The 23,203-nt window shown below is 45.9% G+C and overlaps 1 protein-coding gene across 1 annotated transcript in view; it reads right to left on the minus strand.

The window, feature by feature from the left end:
* Nucleotides 1-13,294: 13,294 nt before the first annotated feature.
* Nucleotides 13,295-23,203, minus strand: part of LGALSL (galectin like) — a 39,281-nt gene continuing 29,372 nt past the window's right edge. Inside the window, exons 3-5 of the mRNA XM_066595488.1 lie at nt 22,718-22,806; nt 19,873-20,050; nt 13,295-13,688 (exon numbers count right to left, since the gene is read on the minus strand). Of these exons, the coding sequence (XP_066451585.1) occupies nt 13,545-13,688; nt 19,873-20,050; nt 22,718-22,806 (411 nt within the window). The 3' untranslated portion in view covers nt 13,295-13,544. The remainder of the gene's footprint in view (nt 13,689-19,872; nt 20,051-22,717; nt 22,807-23,203) is intronic.

Genomic DNA, 23,203 nt, shown 5'->3' on the forward strand with positions numbered 1-23,203 from the left:
AAAAGGCCTCGTAAAATTCTTCATTTTGGCAACCCGCCTGTCAATCCCCAGGTTTTGGAAACAGGATAAGGAGGTTCCCAGACACGCATGGGTGGGGGCAATGGACGAAATAGCCCGGATGGAGAGACTGAGGCTAACCGATGACCCCCAGGGCTATGATAATTTCTATAAGACCTGGGCAACGTGGATAGATATACGGGAGACACCCTCATTCACCAGATGGCTACAAACGGGTTCTTGCTCATAAAACCAAACGACCACGGCTGGCTTCTATACCACTGAACCAAATACCTGGACCCCCCCCCCCCCACACACACACACATTTCCCGCTCCTCCCTCCCCCCCTGGTCCCAAACCCCTGTCTTGTCACATGTTTTGTTTACAAGATGACAAATTACAAGCAAAACGCATCTTTGTATGAATAAGAATTTATTGCAATAAGATTCATGGGGTCACGAACGCCCTGTCCATGTTTAATATCATTTACGTGTCAATGGAACTGTTTTGCCTTAATGTTAAAATCCAATAAAAATTTATTGAACGAAAAACGCAAAAAATTGAGGCAAAATGCAAATTTTTTGCATTTTGCCTCCCAAAAAATGCCATAAAAGTGATCAAAAAAGCCATATATTCCCCAAAATGGTACCAATAAAACCTACAGCTGGTCTCGCAAAAAATAAGCCCTTATAGAGCTCTGTACATAGAAAAATTAAAAAGTTACAGGACTTTGAATGCAGCGATTTAGAAAAAGAAAAACGATTTCCGAAAAAAGGGTTTTTATTGCAGAAAAGTGGAAAAACCTAAAAAAATGTAAGAATTGTGGTATCGCTGTAACCGTACTGGCCCGCAAAAAAATGGATTGTGTCATTTATGCTGCATGATTAACGCTGTAAAAAAAAAAATCTATGGCAGAATTGATGCGTTTTCTCTCCCTGCGATCATAAAAAAAAATAAAAGTTTTACAATATAGTCTATGTACCCGAAAGTGGCACCGATAAAAACTACAGCTCGCCACGCAAAAAACAAGCCCTTATACGGCCGCGTCGACAGAAAAATAAAAAAATTACGGCTTTTGATAAATGGAGAAGAAAATCCGCCAAAAACTGTTGCGTCCTTAAGCCCAAGATAGGCCGTGTCATTAGGGGTTAATGGTATATACAGTTAGAAACACATCTAGTTTGGAATACCGCTTGCAGTTTTTATATGTTCTTTGTGGTTCAAAAATGCAACAAAAATCCTGAACACGGCCTAAGGGGCTCCAAACATATTTTCATGTACTCTGAGAAATGAGTCATGTTTGAAAAGCTTGTGCCGAGGGGCTAAATCATGTATGGAAATTCGTTCTGCAGTTGCTGTTTAGGTATGGGTACGGGTGGTGAAGGGGGGGCGAGCTGAACTTTTGCACCTGGGCCCCTGAGCCTCTAGCTACGCCCTTGCCTTTAATGATGTATATTAAATCACATAGCAGGGTTTGAAGTCTGTTTTGGAAGCAGACATTTAATATGAAACTAATTGCCCAATGATGTTTTCCTATCTGACCATCCTTAATGCAGAATTTCCAGAGTGTGGATACCTTGTGAGGAGACTCATGTGTTAGCTATGCGCCCTTCATCACACCCTGTCATTTATGGTATTTTTTAGTGACTTTGTTGTTTGGGAGTTGGATTGAAGCAGAAGGTGTGTAAAGGGAAAATCAAAAGCTCTCTGCTAATTCTTTAATTGAGCAGTAGGTGCGTAATCCGGACCCACCCATTATAATCACCATGTAAGTGTTATCTTTTACATACTGTATGGCTTATTGTACTGTCTAGAAGGAGACCTCAGAGCGGCTGCATTAGGTTTACAGGTCGGTTGATTAGGGTTGGTCATGCGCAGGGCAGGTTTTTTTGTAAAAATATTTGTTTTTCCTGCACCGTCGCTAGGCAATGACGCGGGTACCCGCGGCCTATCCGCAATGTCAATTGAGAAAGGACCATGGATAAGACAGCTTCCATTGCTTCCAGCGCTGTCCACATTGACAGTGGGCCGGGTGATCAGCTGATCGTCTGGGAACTCGGATGGCAGACCGCCACCCATCAGCTATTGACCTATCCTGAGAAGGAAAAGAAAAATCATCTTGATTGATCTGAACCAATAGTACCAAGGAGATAACAATTAAGGATAATTGTTCGTGCAGACGCCTGTTTTGTTTTGGGCGGTGTGCAGGTTCGTGCGGCTCAGCAATATAATTGATTCTGAATGAAGAAGTGAAAACCTCCTGAATATTAATACAGACTAAGGGCTCGTTCACATCGTGCAAATCGTGCAGATGTTAGCAGCGCAAAAAAAACCATGGCTAACTACCCAAAAATTGTGTGAACGGGTGATTTTTCTGCGCAGCAGTCCCAAGCTTAATTAGCATGAAAATCGCACATTCACACAGGGAGCAGCGTGTTGCTTAAAAAAGGCATTGCTGCTGTGGGAGGAGAGATGAAGGCCCATGAGGCTTCGGGCTTCCCCCATAGCAGGGCTAGAGGGCATCCCAGAGGGATTCACCCATAGCGGGGAGAGAGGGAGAGAGCAGGGCTGGAGGAGATCCCCGAGGGATTCCCTATACCAAGGAGAGAGAGAGGGCGGGGGTTTCTCCCAGGGAATCCCCCATAGCAAGGAGAGATGGAGGGCAGGGCTAGAGAGAGGGCGGGGCTAGAGGTCTTCTCCCAGGGATTCCCTAATACTAAGAAGAAAGGGTGGGGCTAGAGAAAAAGGGCAAGGCTAGAGAGCGGTTCCCTCTAGCGCCACTCTCTCTCCCAGCACTCTTAGGGAAGCCCTTTAGCCACACCCCCATCTTGCTCCCTGCTACGTAATGCCTTCGTTCTCCCCTGCAGGGGAATTCGTCATTCTCCGCTGCTGTTCGGGGACAGCTGAACAGCAAGTTTAAATGTCCCGTTGTAAACTCCTGTTAGTCCACGCTGCAAAGAGGTATAAGCCCCAAGGCGATGAAGGGAACCCCTAGGGAGTCCCCTCATCCCCGCAGGGACTAGCAGGAGCTTACAGTGGGATATTTAAAATGTGCTTCTGTGTTTAGCAGCCTGGCAGCACTCCTTCCCCCTGAATCTCCCTTTCTCTCCCATTCCCATTGTTTAGAAGTTTAAACTAAACAATCAGAATGTTTAGCTAACATCCCTCCCCCTCCCTTGTTATCCAGCTCCCATAGGAGTCTATGGAAACTCCTGCGCTTTGCTCAATAATAAACTCCTGCGGGATTGCTCAATAATAAGAAAGTGTTCCTCCTACGCTGGACCTGCTCCCTTTTCCTGTGCAATTGAAACAAATGGGTTCAATTCTCCGTGTATATTTTACGTGCGCAAAAATATGCACAAATACGGTTACATGAAGAAGCCCTTAATTGGTAAATGCTACAGCCATTACTAATTCTTTCCCTCCCTTTCTGCTCGTTGGGTTGATGGCTTGTCAGTCTCTCATCATGTTGGTCGTCATTACTCCCCGTGTAACGAGCAGGTTTTGTGAATGAACATCAGTGATGATGGATGTATATTAGAAACGTAAAGATTTCCATCAGCACTGAATAAATGGTGTGAGATTCTGTTCTACTGAACACCTTCTGCAAACCGTAAGCTGCTAATAATAAACTGGAGGTCACACGGCATTGACTTTCTATATGGAGCTCCGCCACTTCATCAGATGAGTCAGAATTACTTAGGGTATGGTCTTTATGTGAAATAGGATGTTATCTCCATGGAGAAAGGAAGTGGTGAATATTAGATATTTGCAATAAAAGAAATGCCCCATAAGTTTTTCAATTAGCCGACTACGAAAATATGACCATTCCATTAAAGTGACCGTCTAGACCTGGAGAAACAAAGATGGCCATGTCACTTCTCTGACTACCGGACGCACACTGTGCATTAGTATGCATCATTAGTCTGAAGCATTACACTTTTCTTTGATTGGTCAGTGCTGAGCAGTGCTGGCCAATCAGAGAAGCATGTAGTGTCTTAGACTACTAATGCATGCTATGTACAGTTGCATCAGGTAGTCGGAGAAGTGGTTCGGCCTTCTTTGTTTCCAGGGGTCGCTTTAAAACATAACCTGACTCAGTGGCATATCTCCAATGGAGGCAGAGCACACGGTTGCTGTGGGTCCCGGGGCCGCTACAAACTTCAAGATCAGGCAAACTTCACCCTAAATCCCGCCCCATTTATGAATCCCGCTATGTGAAAGAAAAAGTACTTTGTCACCACCAATAACTGCAGCCAAATAGAGGACCAGGCAGGACTCACCTTATTTCTTCCTGTTCTCTTCTGCTCCTCATAATGACGGGACGTATGTCTTCATCTGAGCGGGGAGGAGAAGCTCTCCTTAGTGCGAACCGCGGGAGTCTAGAGTCCCTGCTCTTCCACTATGGTTGACACCTCACTTGCTACTCACGGGCCCGGCCAGTAATTAAGTCCAAAGACGGGTGTCGGTACTTCTTTTTTACCAGCCATATTAATGGCTAGTAAAAAAATAATTGTTAGCTGAGAACACGACCGGGCAGCAACCTCACAGCATCTAGTATTTCACCCACTCACTCTCTTTAGCTCCCTGCTGTAATCAGAGTTGTGACCCCCTGACCTCTCCTCCCAGCATCCGTGTTCCTGCATGTCTTATACACATAGCAGACACTGGGAGGAGAGGTCAGGGGTCATGGCTCTGATTATGGCGGCTGGTAGGGAATTAAAAAGAGCGAGTGAAACAGCAGATGCTGTGTGATCGCTACACAACTGCAGGTTCAGGGTGTGGAGGGCGCAGAGGGGGCCCTATTTCTAATGGGGCCACAACTGGAGGCATTCCTGCTACTGGGAGACACTATTACTACCGGGGGCACTATTAATATTGGGGCCACTACTTCAGGCACTATTACTATTGGGGCCACTACTAGGGCATTATTATTACTGGGGCACTATTACTATTAATAACTGAGATAAAAACATATGTTGTGGTAAGCCTCTAACCACACCACCTTTTACCTTGGTAGGTATCTTTTGTGGCAAAGGTGGTAACCCTACTGATACTGTTGTATCTTGTCTCCACCACAAGAATGGGTGGAGACGTGGGATTGTCCTGGGGGAGGTATATGTTATGCCCACAGCTGCTGATTGGCCCCCTTTCTCTATTCCCTGTCATCCATCCTTCTGCCATGTCAGCTCCCCGTATAAGCTCTTTTGGCTGCTGCCGCTGCTTCCTTTGGCCGTTGCTGGTAGCCCCGTTGTTGTGGGCGGCAGCCTCATCTCCATAAGGTGCCAAGGGCACTTCCATGTTCCTCGCTGTGACTGTCCCTGCCGGCCTTGCAGCAATGTCCCCCGCTGTGAGTGTAATGTCGTCCCCGGGCCCCAGATGCCGACCGAGCTCTGTGTCAGCCCCTTAGCTCAGAACTTGCGTTCACACCCTGCACCCCCTTCCCCAGCTGTCATGGCCGCTGATGGCAATAGCGCTCTCGCACCCTGCGTGCCGTGAGTCCGATCCCACCCTGCTCTCCCTTCCCCCAGCTATAACGGGCGCCAGCGCCAACAGTGCTTTCGCCCTGCATACTGTTGGTCCGATCACCAGATGCAGCAGTGGTTCTTGCACACCTCCTCAAGCTGCCTCCAACTCAATCAGCCGCTACTTCTGTAAGCTTAACCCTATGGCTACCCCTAACCCTCCAGACACGGCAAAATTACATTCTAGCCTAAGCCTAACCCTAACCCTCCTGCCACTGCAAACCGCCACCCTAGCCAATCAGAAGCTTGCAGGCGTTAACAGGGTGGATACAGGCAATCACTAAGTCTCCACCGATTCTTGTGGTGGAGACAAGATACAACAGTACCAACCCTACCTGCCACTGTCATCACAGGGCCCCCCAGTGCAATAGAGCCAGTAGTGGGGACAGCATCAGCAGAGCTCAGGTATGATGATTGACTGCCTGCCTTTCACCCTGTTCCCCCACTTCCCTACCACAGCTCAATTTCTGTGCTCCTTACCTGCTTTCTTCCCACAGTACCTACTACCTTCTGTGCCCCCCACCCACAGAGAGACCCCACCACTTTCTATATCTCCTGCCCCAACAGACACCCTGCCCCTTTTACCTCTCTGTCTCCTGACCACCGTCTGGCCTGCTTCCCCCACAGCTTGATCACCTTTCATCACGCCCTTACAGGGGTATTCCCATCACAGCAAATCGCTGATCGGTGGGTTCTGACCATTGGGTTCTTCCACTGCCCAAGAATTCAGCTCTGGCACATTCTGAAGTGTAGGCAGCAGAGGACATGCATGTGCATCACGGCTCCATTCACTTCTATGGGACTGCAGGAGATAGTTGAGTGCTTCAGCATGGCTATTTCCAGTGGTTCCCACCCATCTGCAAGTCATTCCATAGTCAAGCAGCTGAATGCAGTCCTAGGCTCTTGCTCACAACCTGAAGGTTGCAGGTTCAATCCTTACGTGGTTCAGGTAGCCGACTCAAGGCTGACTCAGCCTTCCATCCTTCTGAGGTCAGTAAAATGAGTACCCAGCTTGCTGGGGGGTAAGAAAGCACTGTGGAATAAGTTGGCACTATACAAATAACAAGTTCCTTTCCATTTATTGCCCCAAGTACTGAAAACTGTGGCCAAGTGGCACAATTTTTGCTAAGAAGCAGTAAAACTGTAATATTATGTCATGATTTCACAAGTGTTACAGAAAAAGAATGTGACATCTGAATATTCAGTACACTAACATCCCCTGCTACCTTTTTGCATCCCTGTCCCTCCATTTCTATGTACGCCCCTGACCTGACTGGTTACCCTATCTGTATTAAGGCAGCAGAGATGTTGACCTGCCAAACCGTTTTAGAAATCACAGATAGGTTTTGCTCAATACAAAATTATAAGGCTAAAGGTGCTCATACCATTCAAACTTATCCGAGCTTGATGGGATCTGTCGACGAACTAATGTGTATAGAGCTACCCAACTCTCCTATCACAGATGTAGGGGAAGAGAAGGATGGAGCTTGTTGGATTTCAACATTAGCCGTTGTTCACACGGGCTACAAACTCTCGCTACAAAATCATCAATGTTCTGTAGTCTGAAAGAACCCATTGGAAACCCTGGGCCTCACATACATGCGCTTTGTAGCGAGATTTTGTAGCCCATGTGAACAAGGCTATAAGGCCACTCTCACACATGCAGCCGATGAAACAGTGATTTTGATTGCGGCGTTTTGACCCGAAATTACTTTCGTTTTTGGATGCAGGTTCCTTCCTCCGACAGCAGGATTTAGCACACCCCATCATTGTGATGGATGATGAGGTGCGCTGAACGTGGTAAAATAGAGCAGACTGCGCTCAAAAATCACGGCATTGGAGCACATGTCTGCAAGGCCCCATTTAACAAATCAATGGGAGCGTTATACCGTGATTTGAATGATGCGGTAATCACGACAAAAAGTGCATGTGTGAGAGTGCCCTTAGTTTGGCAGACAAGACTTCTGGCAGCAGCTCTAGTCCGCTCTGTCAGTAAGGTCCCCTGCATACTGCAGAGCTGGATTCTGCATGCGTAATCCGGCTCTGGCAGCAGTGGCGTCCGCGCAAACCTTGTCATTTTGTTTTTCTTCTGTACTGCGCATGGTCCGCATGGCGAGTCATCAGACATGCACAGTACAGATTTTTTTTTAACTACTGCTTTCCCCGTATTAGCGCTAGGTGATGATGCGGTATCTGCAACCTTTCCGTATTGTCATTGCCGAAGTGCTGCGGATCGGATGGCTTCCATTGACTTCAATAGAAGCCGTCCGCACGGATTTCACGAAAAACTGGAGCACACTTCGATTTTTTTCCTCTGCTTGCATAAACTGCAATTGGTTTCCGCAAGTGTGGAGGAAGAATCGATTTCCCATAGCATGCTATGGGCGCTTTTTGCTGCGGATCCGCGGTGCAGATGCCACAGCGGATTCTGTAGCAAATATCCGACCGTAGGCAGGAGCCCTAAGTATTCTATATATTGATGTGCTAAAAGTCTTCTGATAGCAGTATGTAAATAGATGTAAGTGGTATTACCTCAACTGATGGCTTGACCTGTATAAGTTGTAAGGTGTTCTCTTGTGAGGTTGAACACTCGCTAGCGTGCTCATAATGAAGCGTGGCAGTGAGTGCCAGATGGATGGAACATTTAATCTCCGAAGTTTTGTGGCCATTTTACCCTGTCTACATGTGGGGAGGGACGACCCCAAGCAGGAACCTAGGGAAACCTGACTCACCCTAGAGAGTAACAGACAGGAACACCAGACAAGGATGTAGGACGCAACAAACATCTGCACACCTACAGGCACAGGGAAATTCAAACATAGTACATCGTTCACACAAGACATCTGTCCACCTACCAACAGATGAAGGAGAATGAATCGGACAAGGCGTGGGTGTCCACTAATGGATGAGTAGAAGAAACAAACATGGACTGGGCATCTAACTACCATCGGATGGGTGGATCAGACATAGGACATAGTTTAGACATGGGACATCAACTACATGTATGCAGACCACGAACCACACTGATGGAACAAGACACAAATGGAACAAGGATCTGCACAGCATGCATCCAAACACCTGGGTTTAGTTAGGAGGTGTAATGGTATATAATGATCTAGTAAGAGGGTCTGGTATTTATCTGTACAGACCCCTGAGTATTGGCTGGCTGGAGCAATCCACACAATATCCAGCCAAATCAGCCTACACCTGCTCCTGGAAGCCCATAGTGTTACAGGTCCCAGGAGCACATGACAGGTATGTTCTCATAGCATGGGTTGGGTCCCCCTAAATACATCATTGACCAATGACCTCTATGTTTCAGTGCATGTTGGCCAATTATAGCACTCCATGGACTTCATGTACCCTCACATTGATGGGATATTCCAGCAGGATAATGCACCATGCCATCAGACCCAAGTTATCCAGAATTGGTTTGAGAAGCGTTCTTTAGAGTTCTTATAAATGGTGAGGCTTGCATGTTCGCCCAACATCAGCCCAATTGAGCATTTATGGGAAGTGAAGAAGAGGTCCATTCACACCCGATATCCTACATCTTCAAAAACCACAGCATAGTAGGTGGCCATCCAGATGACACAGCTCAACATCCCTCTAGACGTCTTACATCCACTTGTGGAATCGATGCCACGTTGAGTTGCGGCACTTCAGCAGACTTTAGGGAGTCCTACACAATGTTAGTTCCCATCCCATGACGCTCGGCACATCAGTGAATACAGAAAAGTTGGGAAAAACTGAGTAAGAGTTGTACTGAGTAATATGCATGGGCATCTTCCGACCATATCACCACTCTCATGGCACATGTTACAAATCCGACAGCGTGATATTAGAAAAAATATATCACGATCTCGCAACACCATTGGTATTCGTATCCACTGAGACATCACATATTAAATTGGTCTACATGGATTATCCCCGTTTTCAGTGTTTTTTTTATTTTCCAGAATAGACTTTTTGTGGAATCACCGTTAGAATTCTTAACAAATTACAAAAAAAATGGCAACATCGTCTTAATACTCGTGAAGTCAATACAAAAATTTAGAAATCATGAAAATCACATTCCTCAACCAGAAGGACTAGCCAAGTATATCCAAAATATCTATAAATATTTTCAATACATGAGATGCTCGATGACTGATTGTATCCTCGGGAAACACAAGTGTACATTCAACGTGTTCCGTTTTTAGTAATCCTAAAAAAGGGAAAAATATTGCTTGCCGTTCTAATGCTACGTACAATGGATAAATAAGCAACAAAGAAAGCGTCGTAAGGGTGGAGACAATATACTGTGCAAAACAATCTACATCCTATGCAAATACCCTGACGATATAGGAATATATTATTGTGCTATGCTAATTCACTTCAGTGCAGAAACAATGTTTTCACACAAAAACCTTCTTTATTTGTATGAACGCTGATCTTTTTTGCATTTAAGTTAATGCCATGAAGTACAACTACCCTGAAAGTGGCGCAAAATACATTAAGTGAGGCGCGTGGAACAAATGAGGAGCGGGTGGGTGATGCTGGCTCAGACGTAACGATGACGATTGTGATTAATGATGAGGAAACAATGGCAGATATTGAGTTTACAACTTGGGGGCGGAGGGGTGCTGATGAATAAAAATGTAAACTTTTTGTAACAATGTGAACACTTAGGTGTTATTTTGCATTAAAATTAATATTTCAACTCTACTCAAATCCAAAAATTCACATATGACTGAGGTTGACGTAACAGCCACTTGGACAACTTCTTCTCTAGCTAAGAACCTTCTGGCGATCCTCCCTTATCAGCAAGAAGAGCTGTAGGATGCTGCACGTTTTTCCTGCAGTGGCCACTGCAGGAGAAAAGTGGTATTGCATCGTACCCATTCAAAAGAACGGCTGGCCATGATCATGCTGACTCCTCTGAAGCAGGGCATGGTCTTTGCAGCAGCTATGTCCGGTTATGAAAGGGGAGGTTCTAAGTGGTCAACTGGAGACCCAATTTCTATGAAATTTTAATTTGCACAACAGTCAAGGAAGTGGTGTCATAGGAAGTTATTTGACAGGCTCCTTACAATAATGAGGTGATTGCCTATGGTGAGCCTGTACAACCCCTTAAAGTGACCATCCAGTCCTGGACAAACCAAGATGACTTCACTGCTTCTCTAACTACCTGATGCATGCTGTTCATCACTAGTCCATCAAAACAGCATATAGTGTCTTACACCAGTGATGCACTATTACCTGATAGTCAGATAAGTGGTGTATCTATCTTGATTTGTCCAGGAGAGTGGCTTTATGAAGTCGAAATAGGGGGTTTCACAATGCAGACCCTCTATTCATGATAAGAAAACAATGGAGGACTCTTGTCAAACAACAACACATATCTAAGTTTCCTTCAAACCACAAATAGTACAACACGGGGTGGGGCGGGGTTGAATGGTTTTAAGTAAAACTATAGTCAAATATTGGACTAAACCCATGTGTAAGGGTCCTTTTACACGGGCCGATAGATGCTCAAGTAATCGCTCAGAAGAGTAAACATGGGACTTGATGGGCAAGTGAGCAAGAATCAGCCATTTGTCAGAGTCACTTGGTTATTAGTTCACCTAAAAACCAAGTGACTGTCGGCCCATTTAAACAGGCAGTCGTTCATGTATGAACGACTGCCTGTTTACTGTGAATGGTGGCTGGAAGAGATCTCTGGCGCACTCCGCCTCCATTCAGTGAGAGATCATCGCTCTTTTGTGAAAGCATTGGAGTGATAATGGCTTGGACCGCAGTAGGGCGCTTAAGAACCCAACAGTCGTCTTGTACCCAACTCCACAATCCTTATGTTCTCCAATATCTGCTGTCAGGGGAGAATCAGAGGCTTCCATACACTTGGCCAGACCCACCAAAATCACTAGGTTCGGCTGATATACATTTAACATGTATGACCACCCTAAGTTGATCATAAGTCCGTAATCTGCCCACACTGGAGCCTATGCATTGTAGATAGATGGATTGTTGAGAGTGCTGCATAACAGTAAGCTAGGAACCAGGATCTCTGATTTCAAAGGGGAACCGAAAGGATTATGAATACGGGCTAAAGAAAAAAAATATGAGCTTAAAGGGCTTGTCCGGGACTTCTGAGATTTTTTTCTAGCAATGACCTATCTAGAGGTCCAGATTCATATTGCAGGCACAGCTACTATTGAAGCGTCTACACTACAGACAGCGGGATCTGCTTCCTGTGATGTCCCTACTGACAGCGGTGACGGGAATAAGCTGATTGGTGGGGATCCTGAGCGGCACATACCTGCTGATCATCTATTAACGACCTATCCTTAGTCTTCCCGGACAACGTCTTTAGCAACCTAGGATTCAGTTGGGTACCCTTGCATTGATAAAGGTAAAGTGCTTTTCGCTATTTGCATTCAAATCTGAATGCAGAATACAGTGTAGTCGCTCCTATGGTTTGGACTCTTTCAATCCAATAACCCTACGATACTTCATAAACAGAGAGCAGGACAAGGAAGTGTTGCCATTGGGACATGGGTGCATAAATTTTCAACTTCAATAACTAAACATATGAAATATTTTTCAGATTTTTTTTTAATCATTAAAGGGGTTTTCCACCTAAATAAAATCATTTACCTTTCCTCAGAAGGGCCCACCACCTGATCCCCACCGATCAGCTCTTTGCAAGACCGCTGTCATGGTGTGTGAAACAGGAAGCAGATAGCTCCGTCCATTAGTGCAGTGGCACGGCATGGTATTACTAGCACATCTTCTATTGAAATTAATCAGAACTGTGCCTGCAATACCAACCCCGACTATTGCACAATGTACGGAGCTATCTGCTCTGTATACTAGGTGATCGGTGGGGATCCTGATTGTTGAACCCCTGCCATTTGGTTATTGATGACCTATCCTGATGATACGTTTTTAAAACTGGGCAACGCCTTTAAGGTTATTTAATGGAGTTGTCTGGTTGCCGGATTATTTTTTTAAGTGTAGCAACAATTGCATTAAGATAACAAAAGCAGCAGTATTTACCCGTCCTTCGCCTCGGCGATTATCATCGCAGTCCTCCTGGTCTTAGTTAGGAAAAGGATATCACCTGACTGCTGTAGCCAATCAGAGGCTGCAGCAGTTTGGTGCTGTTCTCCTAGCATCATGGCTCCAAGCATCTGAGCAGTGATGCCAGGAGGACAGTAGCTGACCACTGCAGCGGTCAGGTATCCGCTCCACAACAGGGACCGGGAGGACCGTGGGCTACAGAAGTGGATCCACAGAGCAGATGATGGGTAAATCCCCCTGTTTTTGTTTTTTAAGGGGGTCATTCATAGGGTATATTTTCTGTCCATATTACATCTCTACGGACAGCATACAACGCCAATGATTTGCATCGGTATACTCAAATAAAGTTTTCTTCTTTGCAGACCGATCATTGGGGTACAAAAACGCAGAATGTCCTCTTTTCTTCAGTATTTATGAACTGAAATCGGATGATAAAGTTTATGGAATCACGTAAAAACCGCAGCGAATACGCAAAAACCTACATAGCAATCCAAATGTCAGATACGCATTTACTCTACATTCACAAGGACAATGTTCCCTTTATTGATTGGCTTTACCATGGGCACTGTGAATGCGAACTATGAAGAAGATGCAAGATGATGAAAGGTGACCTCCAAAAACACCGTTTCATTTAAGGAAAATTAAAAAAAATGGTTAAAATAATGAAACATTAAAAAAATGAGCCACTGTTTTATGAAAAAAAAGTAATCCCAAGTCAATAAAATTTATTATTATACAGGCAGCCACCCCTGATATGGCGGAAAAAAAACAGAACGGCCAACGGTGGCGTCGTAGTCCTGCAGTCCTGTAAAAATGAGGCAAACTCACTGCAGAAGGAGCGCCGGCCGCCTCCTCGCACGCGCTGGAGTGTCTGCTCTCAGTCCACTGGTGACATTAGACCTTTATTAAGACATCAAGAAAAGGATCCAGCATCCGTAAAATCATGGCTTTATTAAGACATCAACCGAGTTTAGTAAGCTGGAGATCTCCATTGATCTTAACAGTGTCAATAGCAGAAAGTAGTTCCGCACGATGGTAAAAGTCAAAGAGCTGGTGTCCATCCACAAATACCCTGAACCGCGGATGTTCGCAGAGGATCTCTACCTGCAAGGAGAAACGAATAGATGAGTTAACGAAGCAAGGTCCGCTGCAAGCTAAAATGGCTAAGGGCGCGTTCACACCTCGTTGATTTGTTTCAGATTTTGTGGCGGCTTTCGACCAAAATCAGCAACAAATCATGTGAACGCATCCTTAAAAGAGCAAACACAGTCAATATGTTGTACGTTATATTGGGGGTATTCCAAAAGTTGACTATTACTATCCGTAGGATTGGTGATCAAAGTCTGATTAGTGGGAGGCTCACCACTGAAACCCCACTGATCTTGAAAATGGAGGTCCTGAGTCCCCCTGTCCTCCCCACTGGGGGCTGATTGCACTCACAAAAGTGAGGAGGAGACTAAACGGAGTGGTGATTGCACGGTGCCGCTTCATCCATCTTCAATGGCACTGCCAGAGATAGCTGAGCGCTTGTACTCCGTCAACCTCACTGATGTGAATGGAGCAGCGGTGCACATGTCAACCGCCACTCCATTCAATTTCCTCCTCACTGCGGGTCCCGTGTTCTCTGCGGGGGACGTTCCAGCAGTGAGACCGGCAAGATCAGACATTTCTCACTTTCCCTGTGGATAGCAACCCTTTAATGTGCTTGTCAAACATGGCCGAAAACCTCCGTCCACAAGTTGCGTGAGCTTGTTGATCGGCTCATCGCTGGTCCTCAAGTGAATCTTTAACCTACCCTCTAAGTTCTCTTCCTCCTTAAATATTTTACCTTGCCTGGCCAGGACCGATCGTCAGGTATGTTCCCTCCGTCGGGCATCTTCTTCGGTGACTTCTAGAAGCAGAGCAGGAGTGGTCAAAATGACCGCTTCCTGCTCTGCTCTGTCCGCCAGCCACTTCTGAGGTGAACGGACGGGCCGCCCACAGCAAGCACGTCACAAGCGGTGTGGGCGGCCCGTCCGTCCTGGCTGAAGTCGGAGTTCTGCGCATGTGCAGTGGAGACGCGGCCAGTCCTGATTCCTGTCAGAGGGCACCTCTCCACTGCGCATGCGTGGATTCCCGAAGGGGGCGGCTCGTCGGAGAATGAAGAGGAGCCTGCTGGGAGATGACCCCTGCTGCAGAACAACATCAGGAACAAAGGTAAGTGTAAACTTTTTATGCTTTAGCAGCCATTGATCGTGGGTTCCCTGTGTCCATTAGGCAGACCAGGGAACAATGGCTGCTAAAGCATAAAAATCGGATTCATGTCAGAACCCCTTTAACATATATTTATTATTAGATACAAATGTAGCAAAGTTTAACTTGGCACTTAACTTTAGTGCTATGATTAGAGATCAATAACTTTTCAATGGCTTCTAATAAGATGACTTGTTGCAGAAAGTTATCGCAGTTGGGTTAAACTTTGCTACAAGTGTAAAGGCCCTTTTACACAGGCCAACCTGTCAGATGCAGATGCCCAACAGGTCATCCCAATGATGATCATTCCTCTGCTTCTATGCAGGAACAAGCATTGCTCAGTGAATGGAGACAGAGAGGATCGGGGATTGTTCCGGCCGTCCCGCTCCCATTCACAATAAACAGGCAGTCGTTCATAACTGAACGGCTACCTGTTTACACGGGCCGATCGTCGTTCAGTTTTATGCATGCAGAAACTGAACGACGTAAGAGAAGCGAACGAACTCTCGTTCGTCGTTCAGTCGGGGCGTGCCTTTACATTGAGCTGTAATCGTTCAGATTCTCATTGGATGCGGGAACATGCATAATTTATCAGCCTGTGTAAAAAGAACCTAAGCACAATCTATGAGGGTCAGCATGTGCTGGGGGGACAGTGAAGGTTACTGTGATGGAACAGGCCAGCCTTTCTTTCTGCACCACTTTGGCGCTGCCGGGGTGAGATGTATTCACTGCAGGAGAAAAGGCTGTTAAATGAGTGTAATTTGTGTGCGGAGTGAGTTCTCTCCCTCTGATGTAACCCTTCCCGCATACAAAGATGCCATAAAACACTTCTAAATGACTGTTACAATTTGTAGCACTTCCTCGCAGGTACGTGAAGATACAATGTAGCGCAGAACTGCAGGACTGTGATACAATGTAGCGCCAGAAGCAGCTTCTGCTCGTCTGTTTGTCCTTTTAATTTCCCTTCTGTTTTCACTCCTCTCTTGTCCTATTATAGCAGCACTAATCTTATAATGCTGGCAAATCCACACCAAGGAGAGTAAATCCCGCATGTCATTCGCCTCATATGTGTTATAAGGGTAGGAGCCAAGGCGCAACCAGGTGGCGGCCGCAACGCCAAACACCAAGAGCCCTTCAGTAATGCATGATGTGGCTACATTGTAGTGCCAGAAATCGTGATATCGGCACGAGAAAAAGCAGCGATATCGCACAGAACACAGATGCGATTTTTTTTTCACGGCAATATAGCTGCCGTCCGTGTGGAAGAGGCCTTAAGGAACACTACAAGATCTCGTGATAACCAGCAGGGTCTCGGTGATAGGTCCTCTGGGGTTTAAAAAAAACTGACCTCTGCAGTCCTGACCTTTCCTTGTTATTTGCCCACCCTTTCATCATCTGCTGCCTGCTCCGACTCTTGGCCTGATCTTTGTTCTGTAAGTATTCCGCCTGCCATGACTTCGGCTCTGTTCTATATCTCTGTCTACACCCCTTGGTATCACATTATGGAAAACCTGACCTAGTGAGTCAGATACCTCTTAACAAGATTATTTCTAGGGTAAAGGTCTGGGGGTCCCAGAAGTGAAGACCAGATCCCGATTTGTGAGGAAGAAGGGTGAAAAGCGGGGAACCCCAGGTGCTGCCTCTGGGTCTAGCCCCACGGTAAATCTCTTGTGCAGCACTGTGGACGGACTGCTGACTGCTATGTTCATATGAGGTAAGCACTGGTTAGACCGTTCATTTAAAGAGGACCCCTCTTTTCTTCTAGCCTTAGTAAACACCTGCATTCCCCATGAAATAACAATAGCGACAGATCTTTTCTTAGAACTCTGCATTGTGTTGTTCCTCTGTTATTCCTCCTAGAAATGTATTGACAACCGGGTGTTACCAGCTGGGCGTGTCCCTACATACTGACACCGTCCAATCAGGGCCGACAGTATCAGACTGAGTAGGGTCACACCCTAGTGGCAAGGGGAACCATAACACCCATTTGTTAGTATATCCATACATTTCTAGGAGGAACAACAGAGGAACGCCATAATGTAGAATTTTAAGAAAAGAAGTTGCAGAATTGTTATTTTATGGGGAACACAAGTATTTAAAGGGGACCTTTCAGCTCCTATAAGCACCATAAACTTAGTTATTGTGCTTATAAGACAGGTCCCACCGAGTCTGGGGATATAATTCTTATACTTAGGCCACATGCACATGGCAGAACCGGATTCCTTATGCGGAATCCCACTGCGGAATCAGACCCTGGCGTTCGTGCGTACCTGCTTACTGAACCTTGAATCTGTACTGTGGATGGTCCACACGGCTGGCCGTCGGACATGTGCAGTACAAATTAATTTTATTGAAACTCCTGCTTTTCCCGCGGAATCTACGGCCCGTCCGCAATGTCAATTGAGGACGGGCCGCAGGTCGGACAGTTTCCATTTACTTAAATGGGTGCTGCCCGTGCGGAATCTGCAGAAAAATAGAGCAATTGGTTTCCGCTCATGTGTGTGAAGAATCGCTTTTCCATAGCATGCGGCGATCACCCGCTCTCAATTCCGCAATTTAAACCCGGTCATGTGCGTGAAACTTACTGGGCTCCTCGTTACCGCACTGTCACCCGAGGAAGTTGGTGCTCTGCCTATCAGCATGACTCTTTTCATTAACCCTTTCCAATTCACTGTCTGACGTCTAAAGACATTCTGATTGAAAGCTGTAAAGCTTCTGATGTCGAAAGACGTCCAGCAGGGTATTCTTACTGTTTATTACTGGCCGCTCTGTTGTCGGGGGGCCTCTCCAGCATGTCCAATACCACAGTACTGGCTCTAGCCAACAGGTGGCACCATTGTATATTGGCAGAAAGAGAAAACCCCCTAGAAGACCCTGAATCCAAAATTGGATTGCAAAGGGTTAAACGGTACCTCTTGGGTATCCACAAAGCCTAGTAAATTTTTTGCAGCTGCTAGCATATCATTTACCAATCATTACTGAACTTTTGGATTTTTCCATAAACTAATCCTATACTATTCTAGATCCTCTACTAGGTTTACATTAAGTCTCCTAGTTTGCTCATTTATGGGCCGATCGTGGACATATTCTCAAGGGCCGATGAGCGGGTAAATGACTGTTCCTACAAACGCTCATACTATCGGCTTGTGTTAAAAGAACTTTGCACTTTGCACAGGAACTTGTTTAAGTGCTGTAAATGTCTAACATCCGTGTCCTTCATTGGGAAACCCTGCTCTCCAGTTTATGTGAAACATGCTGGTATCATGCTCCCTCCTAGGAAACACCACCTTTTAATTGCTGGTAGCCCATCCTGGAGGAGTCTTCAGGAAACGATATAGCCATAGCAGACTGAAAGCACCACAGCGGCACAATAAAAATAACAATATTTAGAGGAAGTCTTTCACATATCCAGCTTCTCATTACATATAATGTCCCTTCCAATAGGTGGCGCTGCAGAGGTATTGTTCCATCTCCCTTATTTGCATATTACCCAGAGGAGCATGGATGGCCTTATAAGTCTCACTCACCTAAGGGGAAAAGATAGCGTTTCTGACCCACATCACAGGCCTCTAGCCAGCCAAGCCAAAAACCCACTGCACACCGATGAGGGGCAAACCCCCCCGAAACAGCTGTCTGTGTGTGGTTTTCTGGCTTGGCTTTCAATTCCCAGTCATTGTTACAAGGTTTGTATAAAGAGTCTAACATGACTTGTAGGAATGCTGCCTTCCAATAGGTGGTGCTGCAGAGGTATTGTTCCATCTCCCTTATTTGCATAAATTACCCAGAGGAGCATGAATGGCCTTATAAGCCTCCTCACCTACTCACCTTCTAGGTGCTCTCCCTAAGGAGAAAAGCTACCGTTCCTGATAAAATGTGCTACTAACACGACTCCAATGCTACCTTTATCTTCCTTAGTTCTGCATTTCAGTGAAAATACATTTGTTTTGCACTTTCCACAGAGTATGTAAATGACTTCTGAATTGTCAGATGGGCGATTTCACTGCCCAATTCTTCCGGGACTCAGTGTGCACTTCAAACGCTGACTCAATGATGTCACTGCGCATGCAGCGATGTGGAAGTGCAGTGTCGGTGCATTCCTTCAGCGATGCCCAACATCTCCAGCGCCCCTGAGGTGGAGATGTCAATTAACAGCTAGGGAACGTGTTTAGTGCTTGCATGGGATAGCACAGGGAAGGAATGCCCAAGAGCTGTCCGTTGCCATTTGCACAACTTCTTAAATCGCCCGTGTACAAGTAGCCTAAGGCTCACACGAGCGGATTTCAATAGCGGAATCCGCGATCGTCACCCACATGGAATCCGGATTGCCCATGTGAGACCGGCATAAGGAGGGTGCTTGAGGCTCCATTTGCCCCCTATAATCTGACCCCAGATAGACTATGCTGGTTCGCAGAACCTACCTAAATATGTCCTGATAAACACAACAACAAATGGGATTCCCAGTTGCACAGTTTGTAAACATTCGCAAAATGGACATATTACAGATGAACCAGCATCCATATGTCATCAGTACTTCCTCCCATTGCTTTCATTCTCTACGGATTCTGGATGGACCCCACTATAATTAATGGGGTCTGTCCCGTTTGAGCCTGGCATGTACTACCGTGTTTCCCCGAAAATAAGACAGTGTCTTATATTAATTTTTATTCAAAAAGGTTTAACTTTTTTACATGTATAGCTGCCTGGACACTATTTAAATTGACTTTTTAAATTAACTGTTAGCAGGGCCTGATTTTGGAGTAGGGCTTATATTTCAAGCATCCTCAAAAAGCCTGAAAAATCATTTTGCATCCTCAAAAATTCAGGAAAATCATGCTACGTCTTATTTTCAGGGTATGTTTTATTTTCAGGGAAACAGGGTAGATCAGGCACTTCCGGTCTTACATTTGTTCATCTCCTAGGACCTGAGCCGAGTAAAGGAAACCATGTAAAGCACCCTGAAAGTGCTACACAGACGGCGCTAGAATGCCAAAACTTCAAAAAGAGTGAATTAGCAATTTTATGGGAAAGCCAACTTCAGTGCGGTCTTATCACTCACCCTGAATGGCTGATCGGCAATGAATGGGAAGTACGGGATTGCAGATTCCTCTTCTCCCCACTCCCCGGATACACAGGCGTTCCTGAGCAGCTGCTTATCGCTGAACTCTGCTTTCATCTCTATGGCCACATCGCCAGGTGGGTCTTCTGCGTCTCCACATGTCAGCTGGATGTCAAAACTGACAAAAAAGAAGAAACAATCGCAAGATAGTGATAGATCAGACGTTTGGTTTAATCTCATTATTTAGTTGTACCACTCGGAGAAATGCTTGGCAAAGTATTCAGAATCGGGAAGTGCAGAATAGAGAAAAACGTGTGTAAAAATTGCACGTAAATCTCACAGAAAAGCGGTCGTTTTTTGCACTGACCAAAATCACGCTCGCTACAGCTGCACTTAGAGATTCGCTTTACAGCAAACACAAGGAACCTGTAGACTGAAGATGACTCATTGTCTTCTATGGGGGACTGATCTGGACATGCTGATGTGACTTGTGCAGGGAGGAGGAGGTGGTGAGCTGTGATATCACCTATTGTGAATGGTGGATCCTGTGTTATCTATATATAGGTGTTACCTTTCCTTGTAATCCTGCCTCTGATGACAATGACTGCTGAAAAGTTTTCTCTATAGAACAGGAAGTGCCAGACTCTTACTAGTCTTAGGCCTAGTGCCCAGGGCCGCGACGGGCTCTGCAAGCAGAATACCGCAGCGGAGTCCGTAACGGCGCCCCCCCCCAGAGACTACATACTCCGCTCCGGATCCGCTCCCCGACGTCCCGCATCCCATGCCGGCGCACTTGCGTAGTACAGCGCATGACGCCCTGGCAGTGTCATGTGACGCGCCGGCAGCGTCATGTGACCAGGAGCATTGTGCTATTAGGTTCAATAGAACCTAATAGCTGCGGGCCAGCGCTGCGGATTTCCGCCACGAAATCCGCCCGTGGGAATTAGGCCTTAGTGGTTAGAGTGAAAACTGCAAGAATTCAGGATTTTTTTAAATGTACTACTCACTCGAGTAATGTGCCTTAGCGAGTATACTCGCTCATCTCTAGTAAGCACCCTTATATAAATTGCTATGAGGCATTATATACTGAGTAGTAGTCAAAAAGCCGGATTCAGCGCTATATATCTCAATACAAAACAAAACACTTCAACACATCAATATATCTCAATACTGATGTCCTACATTGAAACAACAATAGCGTAGTTGAACAGGAAGGTATGGATGTGCTACATGGTGTAATGGGTCAAGAGGGGTGTCATCTCTCCTTAAGGAGAGCATCCAATAAGTTTATAGAAACACCTAGGGGGTGAGTGGGATGGGGAATGGTAATGTCTCTCCCCAAGGAGAACACCCAGAAGGGGTGTAAGAAGACACCTGAGAGGTGAGTGAGGAGACTTATATGGCCATGCATGCTCCTCTGGGTAATGTATGCAAATAAGGAAGCTGGAACAATATCTCTGCAGTGCCACCTAGTGGATGGCAGCATTCCTGCAAATCAATGTCAGACCCTTTATAACAATGATTGGGAATAGGAAACCAAGCCAGAAACCATACACAGACACCTGTTTCGGGGTGTTTGCCTCTCATCAGTGTGCACGGATACCTAGTGTTATATTGTGCTGCTGAGACCTGTAGTACTATGGTTGCTAGCAGCACAGCTACACAGGTGGTGAATGATTGAGCTGGCTGGGTATGGTGACTTCCTGCTAGCCAATCTCCTGAGTCTTGGCTTACATATAAACCCAGCTCCGGTCAGTTTCTGTCTAGTGTCCAGAGTGAGCAGTCATGTATCCATGTTCGTTACAGCTTGCTGTGTGTTTAGTGTTCAGGGTGAGCAGTCATGTTACTTCAGCTTGCAGCTTTCTGTGTGACTTGTGTCCTGTTGTCTGTCCTGTTGCAGCTTGCTGTGTGATCTGTGTTCTGGTCTGTCCTGTTGCAGCTTGCTGTGTAATCTGTGTTCTGGTCTGTGCTGTTGCAGCTTGCAGTGTGAACTGTGTCTGGTCCCTCTGGACTCCTGGTTAGTGTAGGGACTAGTTGTATAGCCAAGAGCCGTGAAGTGGCCCGCTAGCTTCCATGTTTTGATCAAAATGTCAACTAATACCTGGTATTTATATTCAGCTTACTATCTGCTATTAGTGGTTGCATTTTGGCTGCTGTATGCTGTGTTTTCTGGCTCTGTGTGTCTTCTTCTTCTGTCCAGTTGTCCCTGTTATGTGGCATGTGGTTCCTAGGAGCAGCTAGGGCCCAGTTCCGAAGACTGCTGGGCCACCCTTTATTGGGGCGATGTTCCCGCTTAGGTAGGGCCATGTCATCCTCCCTGCAGCACAGGGCCAGTTGCTTGAAACCCATGTGCGTATCCGTTCCCTCGTGGTCACGATTGAGTGGGCCCCGTGCTTAGTTTGCCCAGACGATCGTAACACCTAGAACATGGATTTCAATGGGTTTTCTTTTCTATCTCTTACAGGGGCCACAACACAAAATTGAAATCCATGTTCCAGGGCCCCCAGCGGCCTGTACGCCATACTATCATGTAGCGCATCCATGCCTGCCTATTGCTATTTCAATATAGCATGCTAGTATTGTGATACAGCGCCGGATCCATCTTTTTCACTACACCCTGTATAGCCAGCATTACGTAGGCACAGCACTTTCAAACAAACTTTGCATAAATCAATAGTAAAGGAGACTATAAGAAACTTTGTCTTCTTTCTCCACTTATCGGGTATTCTATAAAAGTTGATAAATTCCCATATCTTGGCTGCTACTGTAATAACCAACTATTGTCCTACCAGTCACAACTCACAGATCCAGCAGGAACACAACAAATCAGTAAAAGTATTCACACCTCTCTGGATTCACGCCGACGATTCCCATAATGAGGATCTTCTTCCCTGGTCTCATGCCGCCTTTTATGTGACCGCAGAAAGGAACTGTCTGAAATAACAAGCAATAGGATGAAGCGAGGATATTAAAAACATACACTAATATATATATATATATAAACTCTTACAAGTAAGGGAACACCTAAATCACACATCAAATTTCAATGAATGAAGAACGACTTAGCACATCTGTGAAAAGAACGGGGTGTGAATGGGGACTGGCCAATTCTGGTGTCGTCTGGCGAATGCCAACAGAGCCGCACGGTGACGGGCGGCGAGTCTTACTACGGAACTTACTCGGGCCCTATCGGGTCCATTTTTGACACTTTGGTCAGAAACATGCATTTTGTATGGCTCTGGCAGTGCTCCTCCGGTCCCCCCCCCCCTCCCATCCTGATTTAAAAGGCTACTTACCCTAATAAGGTCCAGAAGTGTTCAATTCCTCACAG

This window comes from Eleutherodactylus coqui, chromosome 3, assembly GCF_035609145.1.
Source record: "Eleutherodactylus coqui strain aEleCoq1 chromosome 3, aEleCoq1.hap1, whole genome shotgun sequence".
Lineage (NCBI taxonomy): Eukaryota > Metazoa > Chordata > Amphibia > Anura > Eleutherodactylidae > Eleutherodactylus > Eleutherodactylus coqui.